Source organism: Lobosporangium transversale (assembly GCF_002105155.1).
Source record: "Lobosporangium transversale strain NRRL 3116 chromosome Unknown BCR41scaffold_2, whole genome shotgun sequence".
NCBI classification, from domain to species: domain Eukaryota; kingdom Fungi; phylum Mortierellomycota; class Mortierellomycetes; order Mortierellales; family Mortierellaceae; genus Lobosporangium; species Lobosporangium transversale.
In genome coordinates this window covers 51099-76348 of record NW_019028980.1, presented here as the reverse complement: position 1 = coordinate 76348, position 25250 = coordinate 51099, and the positions used below count along the sequence as shown (strand labels likewise).

Below are 25250 nucleotides of genomic sequence, written 5' to 3'. Positions count from 1 at the left end.
CATTTAAAAAATAAAAATAAAAAAAAAAAAAAAGGAAACTCCATATTGAAAAGCAATATAGCCATTACCATTTTACTTCTAATCAATTAATCAAATAAAGTATACATTAATACTTATATACATTCTTTTTTTATTAACATTATTTTCTCTTTTTATACATGCTGTTCACTGATTCTCTTCTATTATCCTTTTAAGCAAAAGACGCGGTCGCTGATGGTAGTGATGGCACCATCCCTACCAAGTGTTGTTGACCCATGGATACATCATTGTGACTAGACCCATTCTCAGTTTGGATGCTGTTCTTCTGCTTTTCGGTCTCATTTGTAGCTGCCACAATCGCAAACATGGGACTTAGTTGGATCTCAGGCGAGGACATGATCCTAGAAGTCCGAGGCGAAGGCACAAAGAGCTCTCCTGCACCATTAGATGGCGATGAAGATGGTATCCATTCACCTGATGCAAAAAGTTGTTTTGGGTTTCCAGGATGCGTCCTTGTTGGAGTGGAGGGCATGGGGGCTGATGCTGCTAATGTCGTAGGGGCTGGCGCTGCCCCATTAGAGTTGACACTGGTTGTTGAAGGAGAGGATGCGCCCGAAGAGGCGAATCCACCCGAAGCAGAGTTTGATCTGACGACCTGATCAAACCGCATCGAATGTCGTTTCTTCCGTTCAGGTACGTCCCATTCTGAAGGCAAGCCCGTGAATGAATCCTGTCTGCCATGATGTCCTGGTCGTGTTCCCGATGAGGGCATGGGTGAAGAAGGTTGAGAAATGGAGACGGACGATGATGATGAAGTGTTTGTTACCGCTGACGAGGCTATACCAGTATTACCACCACTGACAGAACCTCTATTGCCATTCTTTAGAGCCTTGAATGGATTCAAATCTTCAAAGACCTGGTCAATTTTTGAACTTCCTGTCGACCACCGAGCAGAATGTCCATCGTTGTTATTGCTACTGAAAGCTGAGCTTCGAGGGATGTCGCCAAGTTTATCAGCTTGCTCATCACGGAATGAGAATTGTGCTGCTGTGGACGATGGTGATGCTTGCTGGCTAGCACCGATCAAGTGAGCTTTAAATTGACTAGGTGACATGATGCCTGGTGATGATGAGAACCGAGCTGATTCTTGACGTGTCCGTGCTGTGACTGTATCAATTCGCGGTCGAGGCTGTTGTTGTTTCTCCATATCCACTCTTGATTTCTTTTCATGCATAGCCAGTGAATTGAGTGATGACTGCAACATACTCTGGCGCTTACGTTCCCGAGCATCATGCCCATTTTCGTGTCCATCGTCCTCAGAATCATTTAAATCTATAGTTGTATCCACGAGTACATGGGTCGACGCTTCGTTCAGGTCTGCAAACAATAAGGACCTTTGATGACCAGCTGTTGCCAAGGGGATGGATCCGGCTCCATCAAAGGCTTCGTTAATCGATCGTGTTTCCTTGGGCGTCCTGAACGGATCCGTCTGACAACTCGATTTGCTTGCAAAACTCATGCCTCTGGCTCGCCTTGATGATCCGGCTACGCTCTCCATCCCATCTATGGTTGATGAGATCTCGCTCGAGATATCGTCTGCATCCAGGATGCCGCGTTGGCTGCCGTACATCGAGGGCGTATCATTATCAATATCCAATCCTACAGCGCCAAGTTGATTCTGTCTCTTATTTGATTTGTTTTTCTTGAGCGAGAGTCTACTGTTCCTTGTGGCTTTATTACCCCCTTTACCGCTCTTGATCCGCTGCCCCATCTCATGTGAATCCTCCTCTTCGTCATCGTAGACAGAATCAAGTGGGGACATTTGGTCGCCTGAAGGAGGCTGCTCTGGCTTGGGTGCGCTCAACATACGGACGCCATAGATAAGCACGGCAATACCGACTAGGACCAACAGGAGGACCCATGGTTCATAATCTCCGAGCTGATCAAGATAAATGGTTGAGTTGATCAATCCAAATGCAGTATAGAATCCATAAAATGTAGGTACGACCAGTACAGAGTCATAGAGTTTTAGTCCTGTGTTCAAGCAGTAGACCTTGTATTGTATGGAAAGGAGGAGGAAAAGAAACCATTAGTTGTGGGGGAAGCATTCGAGTGAAAAGTTTGTCGATTATAGATCATATTCAGTCCTCGCTTACCTGGAGAATCGCAGTAAAGACCAAGACAAAAAGGATAAAGAAACTCAGGTAGTCCGTGAACTGGTTATTGCCTGCCAAGGTCGAAGTAATCAGTTTAACACCACTTTTTGCTAATAGCAGAGTTTCACTCGCCAACAATCCACCACAAGAAGACATGATCATGGCCACCACTTTCTTGAGTCTCTGATCCCTTGCTTCAGCCTCGAGGCCTTCGTCTCCTTCCAATGTCAAGCCAGAAGCTCTTGCGAAACGATTTGTACCCAGTAGCTTTGTAAGCTTGGTCTTCATATTCTTTCGTAGCTGACCAGATTCGTCGTCCAAAGAGATGGCCCAGTATGCATACATGCCCAGAGCCAGGAATGCAAAGATGATCGTGTTCAGGACTGAGAAATAGATGACGAAAACAATTCTGGAAAACAAGTCTTTTAAATCTGCAAGGGTCATCTTTTCCTCAATATCACTTGCCGAGTTCATTGCTCCAAAGACGACAATCCAAACCACAGAGATCATGACAACAATTGTGCCATACACATCCTTGCGTGTGATTTGTGTCCCTACCAGGATCTTTGCAAAAATAAAGTTGAAGATCAATGCGATTGAACCAAGTGGAGCGACCCACTGTGTCTTGAGAAAGTCTATATAAAAAATAAAAAGAGAAAATAAAAAAGGGTACTGTTGTCAATAATGTGAGAGCTATTTGGATTAATTTTAATCACACCGAATTATTTTATGAGAGAAACTTACTAAGTGCAATGGTACTTCCAGCAAGTTGGCTAATGATGTAGAGATATAAACCAACGTGCCACATAGGTCGACCACATTCGTTCCGTTGTCGCTCTGTAGACAGAGCACTGTTTTTGACGTGGTCCAGCTTCAATAGGTTAAGGCCTGCGGCGTTCATGACCGAAGCAATCAGCGATACCCCAAAGCCGATCACAAAGTCAAAAAACTCGCTGCCTGTAACTGCCATGATGAATTATGTTGTCAAGGTGGATAGAGAATGTGGAGAGTCAAAGAGAATAAGAGAAAAAAAAAGGAGGGAGGCGGCAGAGTAGGAAGGTGTGGAATCACAAGTTGCGCAAGAAAGCTGAAGCCTTTTGTTTTCCAGTTCCAGTCTCACCAGAGCAACGAATAGCTCAATGGATATGGAGAGGAAAGAGACCTCTTTGGAAGAATATCTCAGAATCAAGTGTAGAAAAGAAAGAAAGTAAAGGGAGTGTAGAGGGATATGAGATGAAAAAAAATGAGATGAATGTGTGGAAACGGAAAGGGAAAGGGAGAAGGAAAGGGAAAGGGAAAGGGAAAGGGAAAGGGAAAGGGAAAGTGAGGAGAAGAGAAAGCAAAAAGAGGAAAAACTTAAGCTGCAAAAGCCTTTTGTTTTCTTCGATGTTGGCTTTCTCGGAAAGAGTTTAGATACAAATGATACTAAAGTCGATTAGAAGCGGAGAGGTAAGGGAAACAATTGAAACAAGTGTAAATGAAAAAAAAAAAAAAAAAAAAAAAAAAAAAGGAGAAGAATGGTGTAGACTGCAAGCTGGATGGAATGGAGATGCTTTTTTGAATGGATGTAGATGGAAAGTAACGTGTCGTAATGTATGTTTTTATGATATATATATAAAAAGAAGATATGATTGATATTGTTGATATGGTTACAAGAATATTAAAAAAAAAAAAAATAAATAAATAAAAAAAATAAAAAAATAAAAGAACAATGAATGGAATGGAATTGTATGCCAACAAATAAACAGAATGATGAAAATGATGTACAGGATGGAGAGGATGCACAAAGGATGAAAGGGATGGAGAAATAGAAAAGAAACTTTCTGTGTGCACAGTGACTGTTCCAGAAATTGGTTTTTTACTTTTCTTTTTATCCCATGCAACCATGCAATTAATTGTCAATGTCTGCATGAACGAACGATTTGTGTGGCTGTTGCTGTTGCTGTTGCGGTTGTTATTGCGGTTGCGGTTGCTGTTGCTGTTGCTGTTGTTGTTGTTGTGTAAAAAAAAGAAAAAAAAAAAGAAAAAAGGTGTTCATCTTGTCTCGGACCAGAGTTTCTTGGATTGTGCAAGACCATACTTTAAAGACTCTGTCTCATCGTTATTATTTCTCCTCAATGTCTCCGAGTTGCCAGGGCTAAAAATACGCTGTGTGCATCCATGTTATCCAAATCACAAGTGTAACAAAAAGTTGACTTCAATCACCCAAAAAGATCAATCCCCCAGGAAAATATTTTCTTCCTTCCCGCTGGGATGTACCCAACTAATTTAATTTGATGCGTGCTATGCTCCAATGTTCTTATCCAATGTTTGTTTGCTTGAATTGTGCCACATGGGATAAATTACCAATTTATTAAAAGACAAAAGCGATATCAGACGTCAGCAAGGGGTGTGATATCCTTGTGATGAAGCACAGCTTAAATACTGCAACATGAAGATATTGGTGGCGCTGAAAGAACAGGGACGTAACCTCTTATTGCACACTGGAATGTTGCAAATGTCATTTCAGAGGCTAACCATGGAGGACGGCGAGGCTTCTTTCCTCTCCATTGCTCATCTTTTCTTCCTCCCTTTTAATCTCTCTTTGGTCGCTCATGCTTATTATAAAGACCATTGACTATCGCCACCATTTACGTGAAAACTGGCGAAGCACAACAAATACAAGAGAGAGAGAAGAAACAGATGAACCCTTTTTTCTTTATATTTATATACAAATAATTTTATTTTCTGAACACCACCCATGGTCTCCGATGAGACATCTCTCGCTCAAATTCATCCATATTATCACCGGCCACTTCGATCTCGACCAGTCTAGGCCAGTTTTCCTCTATCCAGGCGGCCTCCTTCGCATCCCACTTGCAGGTAAAAGGCTCAGGAATGTATTCAACTTCTCTGAGTTGCTTCAGTCTATGCAAACGATCCAAATAACCGCCATTTGCTGCTACTGAAAAAATATCTCTTAGGTTTGTACCAGAAGTCCTAATGTTCAACACTTTCATCAACTGGAGTTTGCCAATCTCTGAGAATAAATAATCAAGACTTCTTTCTGCTTGTGGTGTCATCCATGAGCTGGATTCGTAGTCTTCACATTCGTACTCTTGAGCACAAATGGTCAGCTCCAGCTTACATAAGTCTAAACATGCCCACGGCCTGAAATCCAAGGATGGGAAAGACGTTTGACCTGGAATGGATAAAGTGGATCCATCTTCATGCTTGTTGGTGCAATCTTTGTCATTGTCAATGTTGTCATCCATATTTTTATGAAGATACACATTAATGTCGAGCTTGACGTCGAGAATGTGGAGCTTTAAAAGTCCACACACGAGCATTGAGAATACACTCATCGATAACAGGCCTTTATGTGCGAATCTAGTGAGCGTTTGTGAGTGATGCTGCAACAACGTGGCTGCTAACAGAGGTGAAAATGGTGAGGCCGCTTCAGTCACAAGTGTTTCAAGGCCTCCACTTCCATTTCCATTCCCACTACTGTGAAGATGTCCTCTGCCACTACTGGTGTCGTTGTTTGGGTGCTTGTCAATATAGTGCTCAATCTTACTGTGATATTCTATTTTCCCTGCGCCTGCGATCTGGAGCAGCTCAAGCAGCATTCTTTCGGTTTCAGTAATCCCTGACTCGGAACAGAATTCTACATACAGGCGGCATAGTCGTGGATAATAATTTGACTTCATAAGCTGAACAAGTCTCTGACACTTTTCATCACTCGCTGTAAAACTCTCTAAATGCAACTCCTCTAAATCAGGACATTTCCCTAACAGTGAGGTCAAATATGCTTGAGCTGAATACTCTAGAAAATCAATCTTCAATGACCGGATCTTGGTGATGGGCATCTGTTCCTGGATAGTGATCTCGAGTGCATCGAGGGCTGGGATATTCCTAGCCTGTGGTCGATTTAGTACCAGCCTGAAATCAACGATCTGGCATCGAGAGCAAACTATGATGAAAAGCTGCTGGACTCTCTGCACAGAGTAAGCTCGCCCATGCAACATAAAGTCTCGAAGGTTGGGTAATGAAGATGGGTTACTGAGAATGCTTGCCAAAAGATCCTGTGCCTTGTCATCATCTCCATCCAGATACTCTAGCCATAATGTGTCGATAGACCTTAATGTCCCTATGAACGCTAAACTCTCTGCTGGATCCAGCCCTGCGTTGAAAACATTACGGTAGTACATCCTCCGAAGATTAGGAAATTCATGTCGATCAGAAGCAGAGGTGGAAACCAGCCCACTGGCATCAAAGTTGTTGAGGTTAAGGAACTTGACGTGCTGTCGATAGCGCAAAAGGCTTTTAGCCTGCGCCTCAAGAGTCTTAGCATCGAATCGGTAGTTAGTTATATTGGGACTAGACCATAGGGGGGGTGTAAAGTACAGAGACCAGTCCTTGGAAACTCGTACACATCGTGCAAGATCACGCCGAGGCAGGTATTGCGAAATACAATCCCGAATATGCGGAATATCAAGAGGTGAGGTTTGCATGTTGGAGATCGGAAAGTGGGGGGTAGAAAGAAAAGTGTAAAAAGAGAGAAAGAGAGAAAGAATGGAAGAATGGAGGAGATGGGCGTCAGCCCTGTGAAAGTTCAATTCCAGTGAGCCCCACAATGGTTTTATAGTGATGGGCCAAAAATAAGGTTTATTTCTCCGTGGAGGCCAATGCATTCATTAGGACATAAAATAATGCCCGTGCATGCTTTTTTTATTTTTTTTTTATTTTATGTGATATGCGATAGGAGCAAGGTCTAAAGCAGATAAAGCTTGACATCGCTACCATCATGATTTCAGATATGCATCTCTTTTACGGCATTCTTACCATTACTTCTCAATCTGATTTCAATTGACCTTGACAGATGCTTCTCTATCCCCATGGAAGCACTAAACTCTTAGGACTATAATGAAGCTATTTTTTTTGATATTTTGTCCTATGCGACTGAACAAGGTAGATACCATCCTCAGTACCAAGATGTCCCTCATACGAGTGGACAAATGTTCGAATATTATCAATTGTGCAAGCTTTGCGATGTGTGAAAACATATACTATGTCTACCTCCTGCCCCTCTTTTTACATGTACTGTCATACCAATATTACTTTCCGCTTATTTTATGCTCTTGTAATCTCTGGCATGAATGTCCAAATTTGGCACTTTGAGACTTTGGCACATTCACGGTCTAGAATCTATGGGCCCAGAAAGAGCTGAATCTGAGATGTTGGCGGAGCTTTGGCCCTCACTAATGTTGTCACCACCAAAGAGCAAACTGCTGTTGACTCAGAAGTGACAGGGGCCGTGAGTCCGTCCATCAGAAGTGAAGAAGGGCCCATTGAAAATGCTGTGCGTTGACGAATATGGGTAATATATCAAGGAGGTACCTAAAAGAGAGGGATGGGTATATTACCCAAAGTACGTGTACATGTACATGCTACTCTGTCCCTATCATTTAGACGATTGTTGATGCTGTTGCTACTGTTATTTACGATGCCGCCTCTAATACTATTGTCGTTGCTGGTCGCTACTGCCATCGCCAGTAGCTCTCTCTCAACCTCAACTTACTGCTCCACTGGAGGATGTGATCGGTCACACAAATGACTTGTAAAATTGGTAATCTTTTCATTATACTAAGAATCGTGTGCAGACACTTCAGTCACCGACAATTTCTTAGAGCTTGATCGAGTTTCCAGCAAAGTTTACTACTCATAATTCGTCCAATTCATGGCATTTCTTGCAAGTTGGGATAGACGCACTTGTCGGAGAAGCGATCCATACCAATAGCGTTATAGGAACGCCCGAGGATCGTTACATTGCTATGATGTCGTAAGAGTTAGTGTCTACTCTCTGATATGCTATTCCAGGATGGCATAAGAGTACGGGTTTGAGGTAGAGAGATCATTCTTTGTGAGTTCGAACAGCCTCTATTAGTCTATCAAGGGACAAATATTGCGAGATGCTGTTTTGGACAAGCGATATGCCGAAGAAGGCTTGAATGCTTGGGGATGAAAGTGAAAGATTGAAAAGAAAAAAAAAAAAAAAAAAAAAAAAAAAAAGGGGTATGGCTGCGTCCCATAACAAAGTACATTACATGTAGGGCTTAAATGAAAGACGGTTTGTCTGTTGTGAGAAGCTTACTATCAAGAATGACAGGAAGTCCATCTTCATGTCTACTGAAAACATGATAGTGGTTGGTTTTCCTTCTTTCGGTCTTATTCTGAAGTATTTAGGGTTTTCCTGGCATCGTTGGACTAACGACAGTATTTTGGAGGGAAGAATCCAGTGTAACATGCAGTAAAGTGTTCATGTGCCGCCGTCATAAGTCTTTCCCCTTTTTTGCGATTATGATATGAAGCTGAGGCAGACCCCAAAAGGTGACCACATAATCCAACATGCTTTAAATGCTTGTTGACATGTATTTCAGTGCAGATGGGATAATTGATGTTATATTTATCCAATATAAACATGCATGCAAAATAGAAACTCAAAATGATGCAACCTTGCACTTCTGTCAAATAAAAACTCCTCTTTGGTTCTCTTTAGTCCATCTGGTCTCGTCATTCATTTCTATTTTGATCTTGTTTCTCTGATTCTCTCTCTCTCTCTCTCTCTCTCTCTCTCTCTTTTTTTTTTTTTTTTTTTTTTTTTGATTGTCTCCATTAACAATTCATTCAACACATTAACTGCAATCCAGATCGAGGATCTGCAGCTAACTTTGACTCAATGTTCAAACATGTCTACCCTCCTTGGCACAAGCCTGTGCAGCGATGTCTTTTTGTGATCGCTGCTGTCCTCTGCATTACTCTTCCTGTAGCTTATGGCAAACACCATAGCATCTCCTCAAAGACTCTCGGCGCTGTCCTCGGCGTCTTCTTTGGCCTTTGGCTTATTTTTTCTGTATGGAAGAGCACAGATAATTAGGATCATTATAATCTGAATTCCTATCCAATACTTAAACTAACCGGTTTCTTTTTTCTTCTTTTTCTCACCCTTGTCTGGAGAGAATAGCTCATTGCCCGATTCTTGATTCCTTCACCTGTGGTTGAGTCCAGCTTACCTATTTATACTCACTCACCAATACGTACACCCGTCGTCCTTCACTCTCCCAATCGCTCAGACGCACAACCTGCGGCACCTGCTATTCGGCTTCATCCTCCTCCTTCCAGTGATGCATCCCTGTCACCATCACTACCACCTATTCCCTCTGCTGTGGTCAAAGGACCACGATTTACACTCCCTGAAAGCACCTCTACAGATGATTCTTCAAACTCCTTGATGCCTTCTCGAGCACAACACAACGTCACCTTTCAGACTCGACCAAGGGGTAACACAGCGGATTCGACTAACTCACAAGTTTACCCAACATTCGCAGTCTATCGTCAGGCTCAGCATGGCAACTTTGAAGCCTTCGCTCAGCGTGTGAAGAGAGCCTTTGCAGTATCACAAGCACAACAGCAGCTGCTTAAAGAAGACGAAGATCGCCGCCAACAATTGGAGCTAGAGCACCGAAAAGAATTACAACAGGATCATGGGCTGCAAGCGAGACCTAGCAATACCAGAACGCGTTCATCCTCCAGCATACTCAACCCTTTCCCATCTTCCGCCACAACAGGATCATCGAACAATAAGAACAACATCAACGCCACCGGTACCAGATCACGTTCAGCGTCAGCGGCTAGTATGATTGGCGATATTGCGGAAAAGATAAAAAACGGATCATTTTTTAGACGACCTACTATCATTCCGTTGGCTACTAATGCAGCAACAGCAATGGCCTCCCATGAAGGAGATAGTTCTGTGAGCCCTGACAAAAAGAGGAATGACAATAATTTAAAAATATGTGAGCCATCTGAAGTTGAAGCGATTGGCGAATCCGGAAGTTCGTCAATGATTGAGATCAAAGCCACATCCTCGGAAGAAAATCACCCGCAGACCGGCAGTGACCCCGACAGAGTGAGGTGTCGTTCAAACGAGCAGGAAGCCGACAGCGATGCTATAGATACCAAAGTTTAACGATAGTCATTTCAATTGATGACATCCAAGCAAATCATTCCAATTATTAATACATCTGGAGTGATTTTCGACACCCCGATTACTCTCACTTCCTTACCATATGCCTCTACCACTAATATCGTTTTAGAATTTTACCTTTGTATAGTATATATAGTGATATTTTTAATATAAACCTTCCTATTCTCCCAATCTCTTTCAAAGACTCAACAATAAAAAAATTCTAATAGTTGATTGGAATGAATGGCGCGATTTAGGTATTTGGACCCTCGGTCCCGCTTCAATATGACGAAACTGTCAGGAGCTTAGTGGATGTTAAAGTATGGGAAGATCTGCAGCCCAAACACAAGATCGCTAAGAAGCCTTGAAATGTACTTAATTCCATGTAAGAAGAACTAGACCTTTTTTTTTTTTTTTTTTTTTTGCTTTACCACAAAGACTTGAATAAAATAATCGTCCTGATGAGTGTAACAATCGGAGATGCTGATTAACTCACAGAATCCACTTTCTTTACAGCACCGGGTAGTGTTGCCCAAATGGATGCTGGAAAAGCTTGGATCAAAAAGCGCTAGTATCTCTTCAGGATTCGGAATGAACGAGCGTGCTGTTTTCGATAATTCGTATCGTAACTGCAAAGAGCTGAAGCCAAAGGATTTTATGCTGTCCAACAACTATCACGAGCTTATTCCAGGATTCGTGGCTGAGGTTGCCAACATCTTGGAGTCGTCAAAACCGATTTATGCGTCACTCAACAAGATATGTGTGTATGAGACCCATGGGTTCTTCAAGGAGCATGTTGACACTCCTCGGTCCAACATCTTTGCATCTCTTGTTGTATGCTTGCCTACTGGCTATGAAGGAGGCATGCTTGTTGTGGAGAACAGCGCCTATGATCTATCATCTACGACGGCGGTCAAGTGGTGTGCATTCTATCCGGACTGTAAGCACAGGATTGATGAAGTCACCAAAGGCTTCCGAGTGACATTGACTTATGACTTGTTGTACCTCGATCTCCCTGAGCCGGCTCCATACCATGATCAGCTGTATACAACTCTCGAAAAAGCAATGCTTAAGCTCCACGCAAGGCATCCAGGACATGTCATTGGAATAGGTCTAGCCAACAAATATCCAACACCTAGCCAACAAAACTCAGGCCATAAGGTCAAGCCAATTCTGAAGGGACGGGATCTTAAAGTTGTAACGATCCTACATAGCTTTGGGTACACTACAGACATCAAGGCTGTGTTTAAAGTTAATGCACGCAATATATCAAACTATGATGGTGTGGAAAGTGATGCGTTTCCAGAAGACATATATCAAGTGAGCGAGTTGACAGAAGAAGAGCAGGAGAATGGAGAGGAAATTCATGTATTATCAGATGTTTGGGATGGTTGGATTCGAAAGTTTAGTGAGGAATACGAGTGTGCAATTGACAAGCTCTACAAATATAGCGGAAGATGTATCGGGAACCTAGTTTGGTTATCCAAGCCAAAACTGTGGCATGCAGGGCCGCCATATATTGCATATGGCAATGAAGCAAGCTTGGGATTTGTGTACAGGGATGGATGTATTCTTGCTTACAAGCAAGATGAGACGAGTGGCCTTAGTTCCTAGGTATCTGATATAACCGAGACTTGTCCATCATTACCATTAGCAACAATTAGATATCACTCAGTTATTGCACCCCAAAAACCCCAATAAACATACTTTACACTTTTGTTCATTCCCTGGGCTCGCTGAGTATACTTGAACGATCTGATAGGCTTGTTCCCAATCACCTTCACTTATTAAATTGACAGTGAAGGGATTGGGAAAAAAATTGATTTAAAAGCTGATCGCTCATAAAGTAAATCCTTGATGTACCTGTCACAAGAGCCTTAATGCTGCCTAATACGATTGACTGATGCAAGGAACGGGAATGTCTTTGTTTTCTTGACTTGATGGCTCTATTGGAGGAATCTGGGTCGAGCAGCCTGTCAGGGGCTTATGCTTAGTACAAGGTAAGGTGGCCTTTTCTGAGTAAGGCGAGTGAGTATGCAATGGAAAGGGCAAGAGGGCACAAGAGTAGAGTACAAGGAAAACTAGGGTGTTTATTCAGGATACTTGGCAAAAAGCTATCTTAAAATCGAGAACGGGCATTAAGAACTTCTGGGCGGACCTTCTTGGGTAAATTCGTTGTTAAAATCCTAGGAGTTGAATAGCTCATTGTGTGCGACACTGACAGACCACACATAATGAGAAAATTTACCACTCTTCGGATATACCGAAGCTTACAGATATCATTTGCAAGTAGTTCGTCTTCTGGGAACAGGATTTCACTGGCATGCTGTCAATGGCGACAAAGATTGCTGGCGCGTCTTGTGTGGATTTAGGATTGATTCGTGCCAAGTTGCCAATGCTCTTGGAGAAGAGAGATGCTTCTTTTCAGAGCCATTGGAACAGGACCTGCTTGTTGTTGCTCGGCGCCAAGGGGTTAATAGGACGAGCCGGTTGGCTGGCAACTGCTCTATTTCCCAACACGAGGCACTTACGTTCGTCCTGAGGGCGCTGGGACAGGTATTCCCGTCGTTCCTAACGGGGTCCTCTGCCAATCTATGGTGCTAGAGATAAGAGCTATGAAGAGGGACTTGGAAGGTTGGTGTGAGCTTCAGAGCACTTTGCTATTTGGCACTGGTATTGGCAATAGGATGGAGCTTTTGTCTTTCTTTTTTACTAAATAGGTAGCGCAGTGCTACAAACGCCGAGGGAAGTTTACCGGGTGCCATCACGATTAAGTGAGGTCAAGAAGTGAAGAGAGAGGCTAACAATTATCACAACAGACCTGTCTCCAGTCATATAATCAAAAGTAAATTAAGATTTTTTTTTTACGATACTCCAGTAAGCATCTTCGTGGCCAAGTAAGTGAAGAGGAGTGGAGCACTAATTTTTGTCCAAGAAACAAACTCTAAAATCAGATGATCACGTGGAGATCAGAAAGAGTTTGCATGTTTTCACGACAATCCTCATCCCAACATTGGTCCTTATCGCCAAATGGTTTCCAACATTTTTAACATTCCTGAACTTGCTAGCTTAGTAGCGCTGCATCTGTCACTGTGCGACTTGGTTCAATTGATGCTCACTTGTAAAGCGTTTGCTTCTGTGCTGGAACCGCACCTATTTTCCAAAGCAACCATCAGACCCGAACGTTTAGAACATGATTTTCTTTTTCGGAACCTTCATCGCTTTCGATCCATGAAGATTCGTGATTTAGAAACTCTTAATCTCGGCTTGGCCCCGTTCGATGCGTCTGAATATCCAGGAGCTGCCGAGGCTTCACTGTCGTCATCGTCGTCGTCTAAACTTCAAGCTGAGTTAGGGGCAATGGTATCTCTAAAACGCTCTACATCCCCCCTCAATCTTTATAGCCTTCTAGTCTCTTCTAAGAACCTAACTGTCCCGGCAGCCAAGCAACTCCTCACGATCCTTCATCATTGTTCACAGCTTGCAGCTCTCCAGCTCGATGTCGGATGCATACCGAACATCGATTTATGGGGTCGTCAAAAACTTTTGGATCTCATCTTTTCGCCCTTGCCATGCCTTCAAAGACTCGACCTGCGGAAGTTCCATATCACTCAAAAAATATTACTTCGGTTCTTGAAGGCTATCCTGACTCATCCTCAACTAACAGAGGTGGAGTGTAGCCATATTTATGTTAGAGGCGCTACTTATCCAAGGTCGGCTCGCTATTCAGATGACTTTACATCGCTTTTGGACTCTTTGATCAGAACCGCCGACCAGGATATAGAGGATCGCCCCAACAGGAGCATTGCCAGCAAAATTAGTGGAAATAGTAGTAGCAACAATAACAATACCAACAGCAGCTACAGAAACCCTAACTTTGTCTCTAATATTAAGGCGTTGGCATTGCCATTTCATGCTGATGGTTATCCAGATTTATTCCTCGCTCGCCTCTTTAAAACATTTTTGCCTAATTTGGAACGATTTCGCGTTCCGAGAATATTCGAGGAACATTACAATCAGGACACCTTTCCAGATGATATTTTCCCAAAATTACAGCATCTAGAATGTTCCTTATTCACACGAGACGCTTATGATGATAGGGCAGCACTTGCTATGATCAAAGCATGTTCATCTGGGTCTCTCAAGAAGTTTTCGGGACAATTTTTCGATGATGAAAATTATTTTTGCGAGGACAGAGGTGTATTTTCGAAGCTGATTAAGCAACATGCAGAATCGCTTGAGGAGATTGAACTGGAAGACTGTGAAGTGGTTCACAGTAAGGATCTTCAATTCATGTTTTCCAGGTGTCGTCAATTGAAGCGATTTTGGGCCCATGCATGCGATTGTGGGCAGGTGGCAATACATCTCGAGGATATCGTGAGTAAAGAGTGGGTTTGTACAGAAATGAAGGACCTACAATTAACGCTAGGTCAAAGAGGAAGCTCGGATGATCCACGGAGAGGCAGCGATGATAGTGATGATAGTGATGATAGTGATGATAGCAATATCATTGATGGTTTTGATCAAGACAATAGTGCTATTATCTGCGAGGATGAGAATGGTATTCCAGATAGTGTCAAGAGGCATGCAGACGATGAGATATCATCATCCGATTGGGGAAAAGCTTGGCAAACTGTGTATAAACAGATTGGTCGCTTACACAAGCTAGAGGAATTAACGCTTAGCGTTGACAGAAGCGAAGTTGCAAGAACTATGCGAGATTATCCTACACATCATTTCGAATTGGATTTGAATATCAAGCATGGCTGGTTAACTGAGTTGGCTGACCTCAAAGAGTTGAAACATCTATGCTTAGAGTATAATTTTTGGGCAGAGATGGATATGCCAGAAGTGCGATTCATGTTTGAACAATGGCCTAAGCTGGAAAAGATCACACTTACAGATCGCTCTTTAACAGATAATCCTTTGAATGAGTCGCACTGGGAGTGGTTGAAGGAGCAGAAGCCTAACTTAAGAGTAATTCATACTGATTATGATGACTGTTATGACTCTAATGATTGGGATGACTAGATTTTCATATCAGTAATATAGTATATTAAAAAAGAATTTTATATGATTGCATAAATAGCATCAAGTTTACGATCTGCGCTGGCGCGCACTATACTTCTGCTTCTTCACTTTTGTATCATGTCCTTGGAAGGCTGCAATACTGTACAAAACGGCATTGACCTACCTGATGACAAGCATGCAGAAAAAATCGACCTATATGAAATTAACAATATGACAAGCTTGAATTGCTACGACTCAAGCAAACATATAAGCAGAATTACATTACCATATGACATACCTTTTTTTTTCTGATAACAAGGACCCTCAGGGCCATGGGATTTATTTTCTATACTCTATGAACAAAATACTCCAGAAACTATAGTCAATAAACAGTTATTACTGCACAAACGACGAGAGCCGCTGCATCAATGAAGATTTCTCACTTGACCATAATATAAAAACAAACAGGTGTGGGGTCGAATGAATCGAGAGATGAAAATAGGCAAGGCGTTGGTGGGCCGAAGTTCTTGTGCGACCAAGAATTGGAAAGAAGGGTCAAAGGGCACTGATCTTTTGCCACTAAACAAGTTCTATAACTTTGATTATCCTGTTTGCCTTTGGGTATTTGAATGGCTAAACAATCCACCCTCCTTGTTTTTCCCTTTCGCGCATTCAAGGAGAAACGGAATATTGGAAGATTCAACAATCTATGCCATAATAAAAATCCATGTGTGCATGAAGTGAGCGCGCCTGTGGCGCATAATATCCGTAGTGCGATTCCTAACGACACGGTTTTATTCAACAACTACTCAACTCAGCGACATCCGCTATTTTTGAGTCTATCTCACTTTTCTTGTGTCCACAAATGGCTTGAACTCTCCGCAAACGAATTTTCGCCATAATTGTCCAACATACCAAGATCGAGTGTTTAGTCTGGAAAAGGACAATGAATTCATTGTTAACATTGCCAACATTACATTGCTTTAGGGGCAATATTCCCTTCTTAGCCGAGGGCACCTAGCAATGTAGGCTGTTTCAGGAGCATATAAGGGAGCAGTATCTGATTGAAAATAACCTGGATCCTACTGGGAGGAACAAAGGGAAAATGGGCCATCCGACAGTTAAAGTGTAAAGGCTCTGCTATTTGATCCTCGCTCCTCCTTGGCTCGTCGTCCGCTGCCAAGGCGTCCAATTTGATCCATTTGCAGTATCTTGTCCGTCAGGTTGAACCTCGTGTATCACTTTGAAGCATCTCTTGAACTAGCGTTTTCATTACTATATACAGGCGCTTTTACTCATTACCGAGCTTGTTCAGCGTACTCTTATCCAATATCCATAGAGTCATTGGACAGCAGCACAACCCCAGAGTATGCGCATTATGTGTATCCATTATACTTATTGGCAACACTAAAGATTACCGACCCTGGATTTCTATAACTTTCGACCTTTAGATAGGATAGATTGATCTCGATATAAGTCAAAGAGGCGACATCAATATTTGGACTGCATTCGACGACAGACGTTTGCAGGCGTATTCCGAGATGCTTTCGGATTGTATGATTAGTTAGATACCACAATTGAAGAAGCGTGAGAAAGAATATATGGTAGTGACAGTAGTTTAAGCTTCGAAAGGTGCTCAAGTATTTATTCAATGACTGCGTTGACATATCAGATGAAGTGGTGTCGCTTAGCAAACCGCTTGTTGACTCTCTGGATGTGGAATAATAATTTGCAGAGAAAATGACTTGTCAAAGTTGCGCGGGACACTGTTGCACTGAAAGATAGCACACAGAGATAGACGCAGTGCAATTATGAGGATATACCGAGGACAAGTGTCATTGAACGCATCGCCACTATTGCCACTGTTGTTGGAATGACTGCTGATATCGTCATGGAAGGTGTTTCATTGACGCACGGCTACATGAACTTTTGGTTGATAAATTAGTGAAAGAGTTTGTCACCATGGATGCAATTCTATACTATCCTTTGTTGATTCCATTCACAATGAATGGTGTCGGAAGATCGATCATCTAATGTGGAATATGAAGTGTAATGATGTGAAGTGGGAACTAAACCAGAAAGAAATGTGTTTGAGAGTTATCCTTGCCATCCTTTCTTGGGCTGTACCATTGGGCAGAAAATTTGTCCCGCAGCAGAAAGGTAAACTAAGGAGAAAACGAAGTAAGGCCAAAGTTGGACTAGCGTAGGAACAAACGAAAAAAAAAAAAAAAAAAAAAAAAAACATTAAAAAAGAAGCTTCCCTCTCATTTTCTGTCTTCTCTCTCTTCGCCCACACGCTCATTTAACAATAGGTAAGGTGTTGGATGTAAAGTGTAAAATCACATTTGTCAAATGTCATTCTTATAACTATTGCATTACTCTTTACGCTCCTATTCAACTAGCTACATTCCATACTCTTTTTCCACTCTACTCTACTTTACTATTTTTTTTTTTTTTTTTTTTTTTTTTTTTTCACTGACTCTACACAATCGTGTGAGAGAATTCAAACTCTAAAACTTTGCTCATTTCAACTGCATTGGCCATGAAATGAATCTCATCAATGAGAGATGGGCCAATATTATTCAATGGCTTGTGTGATATCTATCCAGTTCTGTGGCCTTCTAGACGCAGTTGCGTGTTTGTGAAGGTCAAATATTTATGGTGCATATTTTGAATGTTGGTACATCTGCTGTGTATGTGAAATGGCCCTTGCGGTGGGGCTCAATTCTCTTTCCGCCTCCGAGAAAGTTACATTGCTCTGGTCCGCTGAGGCTGCTAAGGCTGTAAATCCAGCGGTTTCGAAAAAATAATTTTTTTTTTTTCTTCCCACTAGTCTTCTCTTCCTTGATCTTCTTTAATGGTGGCACACTCTGCGCCACCAGACTTCGTAGGAGGTCACTGTGCATAGAGCAGTTTTTTTATTCTTTTGATCTGCTTTCGATTGTGCACAAAAGTCCAGCAGATCATTCAGATCACACGACAACTTTTTCATTATATTGAATCTCCTGGAGAGAAATGAGAAATGAAAAAGGGCCTTTTTTTCTGTCCTTGCCTAACAATCTTTAATGAGATGACCCCTGAATTGAGTTGTACAAGACTGATCATGAGAGTGTTTTATGTACATTGATCAAACCATGGTGACTGGTTAAAAGGATTGCTATTTATTGTTACTTTTCCTTGCACGATGTGAATATGATTATTGTCTCAAGTGCAATGCTTAGAAGAGGAAGTAAAAAAAACAAAAAAAAAGACAGTTGATGGCACTCCATGCATATTTGTATTCTTGTTCTCAAAAGAAATAGCCCCTCATAACTTGATAAACGGTATAAAACCACAGTGGTTTGCTTCTCTTCTCCATTTTCTATTTCTTTGATCAAATTCGCTTTCTGACACCAAGATCTTGTATATTATATTCAAGTCTTCGATCTCCTTATTTTTTTGTCTTATATGTGTATTGTTGCCGTAGTTCGTATCAAGAGAAAGGAAGGAAAAGTAAAAACAAATGACAGATGCAACTACACTTGTCCTTGAGCCTACAATCTTGGAGGTGATTTGTGAGTTCCTCAGATCAAACGATATGGTCGCATGTAGTCAAGTTTCCAAAGTCTGGAACACCAACTTTACGCCGCACTTGTGGCACACCATCGATTTTGCGGCCCGACCAAGCTTCAAAGAGTTGCATCCACAAACTGTGGCTAAAAATGGACATCACATCCGCAAAGTGAAAAATATCACCAAAAGATCAGAGCTCAACTTACTCCAGACCGACAGCGTCAGTCGTTTACAACAGCTCCATATCAGAACAAAGCCAAGGAATGGCTATCATCAGCACGCACTTGAGCTCATCCGGCGAAACCTACGCACACTTATCACACTGGAGATCGAAGGCAGTAAATCTTTGACTGGCCATGAAACACTTGCGCTAGAGGAAGCACTCATCGAGAATGAGTCTCAAGGTTCTTTAACCACAACTGTCGCTAGCTTTGCTACTACCACCATTTCAGACCTTCGAATAAGACGCCTTAACATGACCCGGAGCTCATTTTCCAAGGTCCTTTTTAGATGTCCCAATCTTAATGAAGTACAAATCCTTGACTGCAACATCTTGCCTGAAGAAAACCAGGAATTATTTCAACATAACGGTGTCACTAGTATTTTCATGTCACTAACCCGTGTGCTCTGGCCTGATTCTAACAGAGTGGAATCTAATCCTCTGTTGGTACATTTCCCGAATCTGGTGTACTGGGACATCCGAGGTTTTGAGATTGATTTGAATGATTCAAATGCAGCACTCCTCCGAAGTGTAGTCAAAAAGTACAGCCCGAATATCAAACAATATGACATGCGGAACGCTAATGGGACCATGGTTCATGACTTGGCCGCCAAGGTGTTCACGAATATGCAGTATCTATGCTTTCGATATAAAAAAATCAATTCAAACTTCATTCTTGGCCTGATCCGTAACCAGTCAACATTAACAGTCATCCGAGCCGACAATCCCAAAGTCGCAAATTGGAGCTACAATTCAGATAACGTCTTTTTTGTGAACGACACGTTTCACGAAGGATGGATGATACACTTGATGATGTCGAGATGTCCCAACCTGACATTTGTAGATCTTCCATGCCATGAGATGGATATTCATTTGGTCGATCGGATCCCATGGAATTGCAACAGCCTGAGACGTCTTCGAGTTCGGATCAAAGGATTGGATACAAAAGAATTGATTATGGCTGCAATCAAGAAATGGGCTCAAGGCCATTATACCAAAAAACGGGCAGCAGCAGCGGCAGCAGCAGCAGCAGCAGTCGCGGCAACCGCAGCAACCGCAGTGGTTAAAGAATCCATTGAGAGTAAGGATACTGAAACACTGTCAACGACAACAGAGATGATGAGTGATGAAGAATCCAAGAAACATGAAGCTAAAGCTACAGTACCTTCAGTCGCTGGAAATGACTTTAGACCTGGTTCTATGCTCCTAGACACGACATCAGCAATAGCCACAACAACAACAATGACTTCTGCTAATATGGTGAATGCTATTGCCGCTTCAACAAACGATGGATTACAGGCATTGGGCTCCCATCCAATTGTAAACAAGGTTGCCACTCATCTATTAAAGTTTGAACTTCTGGAAGAAGTCTGGCTAGGTTATGGGATTTGGAAGGTGTAAACTCTGGATGTTTCCTGGAATATAATAAGAAATAAAATAGGTAACAATAGGTAAACTAAATTATCTAAATTATAATAATATAGATATAAATATGGGTATATGAGCTTTTAGTACGCGTTGCACTCGTGTTTCGTGTTTTAGTGTTTTAGTGTTTTAGTGAGCTGTGGAGGAATTTTTTGCGGGGAAAGCAAAAAAAATAGTCCACGAGGACACGAAGTGACAGCTCTCGGTTCAGACTAAATGATTTGCACGTGCAAAACAAAATCCTTTTTGATCTCCACAAAGTCAAAACTACAATTACATGTTGTGTAGATGGGAAGTGCAGACAGCGGCGACCTCCAGATGATATTTTTGTAGATAAAATTGTTAATACTGCTGTCTTTCTTTTCGATACCTATAAGTCCAAACATACATTGCTGTTGCATTTGGATCAATGCTACTGACCTTGACAAGTAGAAGAAGGATGAAACAGACAATGGATACTAATGATACTAATGATACTAATGATACTAATGATACTAATGAGACTGATACTAATGATGTTGATGATGTTGATGGGGTTTAAAGCTTACAAGTACAGTACAAATTAAGATCTTGAATGCGAAAGCAGAGGGAGGGTGAGAGTGAATTGAGAACAATTGTACTACCCAGCCGATCACATTGCTTGGCACGCAAAACCGCATAAAATAGAAAGTATAAAAAAGCTCGATCTCCGGCCGAGGAAAGCTTCCTTTTTCTCTTTCTTTCATTCTTTTTAACAAAAACCTCCCTCTTTCTCTCCACTTCTTTCTACCACCTCATTTTCATTCACCAAACATCTATATCATGTGTAAGTACATGTTGTAAAAGTTTCATTGTTTGTTATTTTACAGTCTCACCTGAGACCAACACGTCTTCCTGTTGAAGAATGATACGCTATTCTCGACTTGTCTTGCTTTCACCATCATTATTGCTTTTATTGTCCCTGTTCATTCGAGTCGATCAGCGGGCTGTAAAGTTAATCACCATGGCTTTCTTTCAAGATGCCACACATCATTTCTGAATTCACAGGATGTCATGCCAATCATCCATCATTCCAACTAGTCGTGTTTGCACCTTTTTTATTAAACAGGAGCGAAAGAACAAAAAGCAGAAAGCAAATAGAAAGATATCAGTCAACTCTTTTTTATTTATTTATTTATTTATTTTTTTTTTTATAATTCCAAAAGGAGAGGTCTAAAGTGATAATGAGATCCATGAACCGAACCGCACTCCTAATTTTTATTTTTTTTATATTTTTTTTTTTTTTTTCGTCGAATGAATAACTAGCTCTCCAGGTCGACGGCTTCAAATCCTCTGCTCTCCTCACTCAGATTGATGAGCACCTCAAGACCCTTTCTGATGCTGAGCGTCAAGAGCAGGTCAAGAAGGTCAAGGGTATCTTCCAGTTCAATGTCAAGAACAAGGAGGGCAAAGTTGGTAATGTCTTGTAGCTGTTACAAGTTATCTGTAACTTTATTTTAGACTGTTTGTTATGACATCACACTCATTTACATCTGTAAATTATTGTTATACAGCCACTTGGACATTCGACTTGAAGACTGGCAACGGCTCCATGCACAAGGGAACCGTTGACGGCAAGAAGCCTGATATTGTCATCGACATTGCCGATGATGACTTCATTGCCTTGGCCGAGGGCAAGGCTAACGGTCAGAAGCTCTTTATGTCTGGCAAGATTAAGGTCAAAGGTGCCATCATGATGGCCACCAAGCTCGACTCTGTTCTCAACGCTGCCAAAGACAAGTCTGGTTTCAAGGCCAAGCTTTAAATGATAAAAAAGAAAGTATTTTTTCCTTTTCCTTTCATACTCCTCCCTAAGAACGCATTCAAACTTGGATCCGTTATTGTGAATAATAATAAAAAAACGTGTAACATTATCCAATTATATCTGTTGCACATAGTGCTACACAGAGTGCTTGGGCCGCCACTCCGGCTCACTATTCTGCAACTGGACAAAACTAATTGCGGCGTGTACAATGTACCCATTCCCTTTCTTTTTTTCAATCCTATTCTGCCATTATTTTTTCATTTGCTGCTACCATGCTTATCATCAAGTGCTTCCTTCTCTCTTTTATCGGTAATATTTTATTTTTCAAGTCGATAATGATCCCGCTTTCCAGTCCATAAAATCAATCTGTTTTTGCTTTGCTAAAACCCCTTCCTTGTTACTGAAGTGAGTATGGCATTAACCTCGAGCAGAAGCAGTGGTGAAGCTATAGTTAGCTATACCCGTCTATCTGGCGAAGACACAACAGATCCGGATGCAAAAGTGGGAATTGATATCTTTAAGGATTTTCGCAATCATGCTGCAGCGGCTGCAAGTATCCTTGTGTATAGTGCTGAAGTAGTCGACTATCGACCTCAGGAAAAGGGAATAATCTATGATGACAAGATCTATGGCCGATACAAGCAAGAGATTGCCAACTTTAAAGGCTTCAATTTGGTGAACAACCATGCAGTGTCATTAAAACTCTTGGACAATGACTAGAATGAACTTTATGAGGCGATCATGAGCAAGGGCTATCAATCGGGCATCAATGATGCTAAAGAAGTGGCAGAGATTTTTGTGAAACGGCTGTTACCATGGAGGCTGTATGGACTTGTAGCTCGAGCCACGGAGCAATGGCGATTAAGCCAGGTTGTGGTCCGCAACATATGGAAGAAAGAGGATGAAGGCGGGGGTGATTTGGGTGGTAATGATCCAGAAGAGCGAAGTGTCCTTGTTGAGATTATTGATCTTAGTCTGAGACTCGAAATTGATCAGGAGACAGGTTATGTTGAGATCGCCAGCAACCAAAAGGCGGCGATTCGGACTGCAGCATGGAGTGTTAACGGTTTGTATCTGAAAAGATATGCTAAAACTCTTGCTCAAAAGATCCTTATCTGGAGCGTGGAAGAGGCGAATGAAAGACTTTCAACTGGTGGTTTAATGGAGGCACAGGTGCAGGTCTTGAGTGGCTTTGAGGCTGAAGATTTTTTGAAGGCTTGGATGAATGATAATGATCTTGCAGCCAAAAGCCGGCATTCCCACGTACTCGTAGCTATCCCCGTTAACGAATATATCGCCAATTTTATTTGGTCACGATACCTTATATTTTTAATCTAAAAACGATGATTGAATTGTTCTGGTGGCATCTCACTACGTGACGGACTTGCAACAATACTCGTAACAAGCGAGCTAATTGGCTGCCAATACACTCGAAAGTATTCAAAAAATATAAGGTATCGCGACCAAATGAAACGGGCTATACATTCCCTTATAACTTTAAGGAGGAGTTTTAAAATAAAAATAAAAGACTTGTGGAGGTAGTTGGTTGGTTATACCAGGTGTGGAACTTAACATGGTAGTTATTGGGCCTTGTCTGAACGCTACATTATTCGCTGTTATAATTGACGGGGTGGGAAAAAACCAATGTTATCAGTCACATTTATGCATCTCGATCTACAATGTTGCATTTACAGCATATGCTTTTAATGACGTTAATGTCCATCGTAAAATCCCTGCTGCAAACACAATTCCTCTTTTTTGCCTGACTTCTATTCTTCTGCTTCCGCTCCATCTTCGCTCATTTATTGCTTCTAAACTAAATATTCCACCTCGAGATTCATCCCTGAGCGAAAACGAGAAAATACATTAATGATCTTTAAGCCCATTCTTCTGAGTTGCTTTGGTAATACCAATGGAAGTTACTTGATATTGATAAGATACATTACTTTTTTCACAAAGTATTCTTGGACAAAATAAATAAATAAATAAAAAAAATACTTTTACTATAGCAACCTTGACGCTGGCTTTATTCAGTCAGAATAATAATCAAGCGGTGCTTAGCAGAGGACTTTTAACTAGCCTGGATACGACGAACCCCAATGATCACGGTGAGGCAATTTTCGAGAACCCAAAGAACCATGCTTCAGCTGTCGCGAGTATCCTTGTTTACAGCGCTAATCAAGCAGGATTCCGGCCTCGGGAACGAGGGATTTTGGATAGGACAGAGACATTTGAGAATTATATCCGCAAAGCGATCGATTTCCCTGGGTTCACAAAAGCCTATACAGAATATGAGCCATTAGAGTTAACAGGAGACGTTCAACAGTTTGAGCAAGAGGTGATCAAGAAGTATTCATCGAATATAAATAAGAAGGAAGAGATTGCAAGGGCTTTAACAGGACTATTGAACAGTCTCAACAAGGTGGACCTTGGTACTAAAAAAAAGTTCCAGAGTCAAAAGGATTGGTTATTAACATTGACAGTAATCAACAAACCAGTGAATTATTATGTGACCGTAACAGATGTAATTAATGTGAGCTTGAGTTTATTGATGGACACAAAGACCAATACGTTTCGACTGAATCGACAACATGCAACCTTGGTGGTGGTTCGGTTTGCGACCAATCCAGAGTTTTTGAACCAGTTTGCGAAGCAGATCAGTAGTAAAATCCCGACAGTCAAGGTCCAGGAGGCATTGACAACATTGTCGACCGGTGGACTGAAGAACTATAATTATGTTTGTAGCAGCATTAACAACAACGACAACAACGGCAACGATAGCAATGGCTGGAAGATTCAAGGCCCAGAAAGCTTGACAGGAACTTGGGATTGAATCCTATAAGGTGCACGAATGACACGTGAGAGTTTTTTTTTTTTTTTTTTTTTTTTTTTTTTTTAAATTACATGAATACGATAAAAAAGAGTATCTCGAAGTGCTGTCATCAATAAAAAAGCAAAAAAAAGTCTGTTGGATTTTTTATTTTAGAATATGACTTTTCTGTGTACCATGAGTCTCGCTTTTAAGATTCGAAATATTGATCTTCGGCCGGGAATTTTGGACGATCCTAGTCTATAGTCAATCTATAGAAATGAGTATGAGGCAGTTAGTCTAACAGGCAG

At 41.5% G+C, this 25250-nt stretch overlaps 9 protein-coding genes across 9 annotated transcripts; 7 read left to right on the top strand and 2 right to left on the bottom strand.

The window, feature by feature from the left end:
* Positions 1–190: 190 nt before the first annotated feature.
* On the bottom strand, positions 191–3105 carry BCR41DRAFT_366797 (hypothetical protein; the record flags this gene model as incomplete). The annotated part of the gene is made up of 4 exons (XM_022026253.1): positions 191–1311; positions 1729–2032; positions 2136–2770; positions 2880–3105. The coding sequence occupies 4 exons, from the start codon at positions 3103–3105 to the stop codon at positions 191–193; spliced, it is 2286 nt and encodes a 761-aa protein (XP_021885781.1).
* Positions 3106–4855: 1750 nt separating this feature from the next.
* BCR41DRAFT_418206 (hypothetical protein) lies at positions 4856–6656 on the bottom strand (the record flags this gene model as incomplete). The annotated part of the gene is made up of 1 exon (XM_022029596.1): positions 4856–6656. The coding sequence occupies exon 1, from the start codon at positions 6626–6628 to the stop codon at positions 4856–4858; it is 1773 nt and encodes a 590-aa protein (XP_021885780.1). The 5' UTR covers positions 6629–6656.
* Positions 6657–8707: 2051 nt separating this feature from the next.
* BCR41DRAFT_66555 (hypothetical protein) lies at positions 8708–10450 on the top strand. Its single transcript, XM_022030972.1, has 2 exons — positions 8708–9027; positions 9139–10450. Exons 1-2 carry the CDS (start codon positions 8854–8856, stop codon positions 10141–10143), a joined length of 1179 nt encoding a protein of 392 aa, XP_021885779.1. The 5' UTR covers positions 8708–8853; the 3' UTR covers positions 10144–10450.
* Position 10451: 1 nt separating this feature from the next.
* Positions 10452–11780, top strand: BCR41DRAFT_66553 (hypothetical protein). Its single transcript, XM_022030971.1, has 2 exons — positions 10452–10525; positions 10657–11780. The coding sequence occupies exon 2, from the start codon at positions 10681–10683 to the stop codon at positions 11752–11754; it is 1074 nt and encodes a 357-aa protein (XP_021885778.1). The 5' UTR covers positions 10452–10525; positions 10657–10680; the 3' UTR covers positions 11755–11780.
* A 1380-nt stretch (positions 11781–13160) lies between these two features.
* Positions 13161–15171, top strand: BCR41DRAFT_382994 (hypothetical protein; the record flags this gene model as incomplete). The annotated part of the gene is made up of 1 exon (XM_022027405.1): positions 13161–15171. Exon 1 carries the CDS (start codon positions 13171–13173, stop codon positions 15169–15171), a length of 2001 nt encoding a protein of 666 aa, XP_021885777.1. The 5' UTR covers positions 13161–13170.
* Positions 15172–18652: 3481 nt separating this feature from the next.
* BCR41DRAFT_366793 (hypothetical protein) lies at positions 18653–20323 on the top strand (the record flags this gene model as incomplete). Its single annotated transcript, XM_022026252.1, has 1 exon — positions 18653–20323. The coding sequence occupies one exon, from the start codon at positions 18653–18655 to the stop codon at positions 20321–20323; it is 1671 nt and encodes a 556-aa protein (XP_021885776.1).
* A 728-nt stretch (positions 20324–21051) lies between these two features.
* BCR41DRAFT_344638 (SCP2 sterol-binding domain-containing protein) lies at positions 21052–22474 on the top strand. Its single transcript, XM_022022553.1, has 3 exons — positions 21052–21152; positions 21632–21781; positions 21880–22474. Exons 1-3 carry the CDS (start codon positions 21149–21151, stop codon positions 22128–22130), a joined length of 405 nt encoding a protein of 134 aa, XP_021885775.1. The 5' UTR covers positions 21052–21148; the 3' UTR covers positions 22131–22474.
* On the top strand, positions 22012–23468 carry BCR41DRAFT_406264 (hypothetical protein; the record flags this gene model as incomplete). Its single annotated transcript, XM_022029392.1, has 3 exons — positions 22012–22439; positions 22537–22805; positions 22851–23468. Exons 1-3 carry the CDS (start codon positions 22403–22405, stop codon positions 23466–23468), a joined length of 924 nt encoding a protein of 307 aa, XP_021885774.1. The 5' UTR covers positions 22012–22402.
* A 405-nt stretch (positions 23469–23873) lies between these two features.
* Positions 23874–24995, top strand: BCR41DRAFT_344636 (hypothetical protein). Its single transcript, XM_022022552.1, has 2 exons — positions 23874–24033; positions 24140–24995. Exons 1-2 carry the CDS (start codon positions 24000–24002, stop codon positions 24961–24963), a joined length of 858 nt encoding a protein of 285 aa, XP_021885773.1. The 5' UTR covers positions 23874–23999; the 3' UTR covers positions 24964–24995.
* Positions 24996–25250: the final 255 nt, after the last annotated feature.

Excerpts from the sequence above, each read along its gene's own strand:
- BCR41DRAFT_66555 (XM_022030972.1), top strand. The coding sequence starts at position 8,854 with ATGTTCAAACATGTCTACCCTCCTTGGCACAAGCCTGTGCAGCGATGT. Across the intron at positions 9,028-9,138 it reads GCCTTTGGCTTATTTTTTCT|CTCATTGCCCGATTCTTGAT; the intron begins GTATGGAAGAGC and ends TGGAGAGAATAG.
- BCR41DRAFT_66553 (XM_022030971.1), top strand. The coding sequence starts at position 10,681 with ATGCTGGAAAAGCTTGGATCAAAAAGCGCTAGTATCTCTTCAGGATTC.
- BCR41DRAFT_344638 (XM_022022553.1), top strand. Across the intron at positions 21,782-21,879 it reads GAACAAGGAGGGCAAAGTTG|CCACTTGGACATTCGACTTG; the intron begins GTAATGTCTTGT and ends ATTGTTATACAG.
- BCR41DRAFT_344636 (XM_022022552.1), top strand. The coding sequence starts at position 24,000 with ATGATCTTTAAGCCCATTCTTCTGAGTTGCTTTG. Across the intron at positions 24,034-24,139 it reads CATTCTTCTGAGTTGCTTTG|CAACCTTGACGCTGGCTTTA; the intron begins GTAATACCAATG and ends CTTTTACTATAG.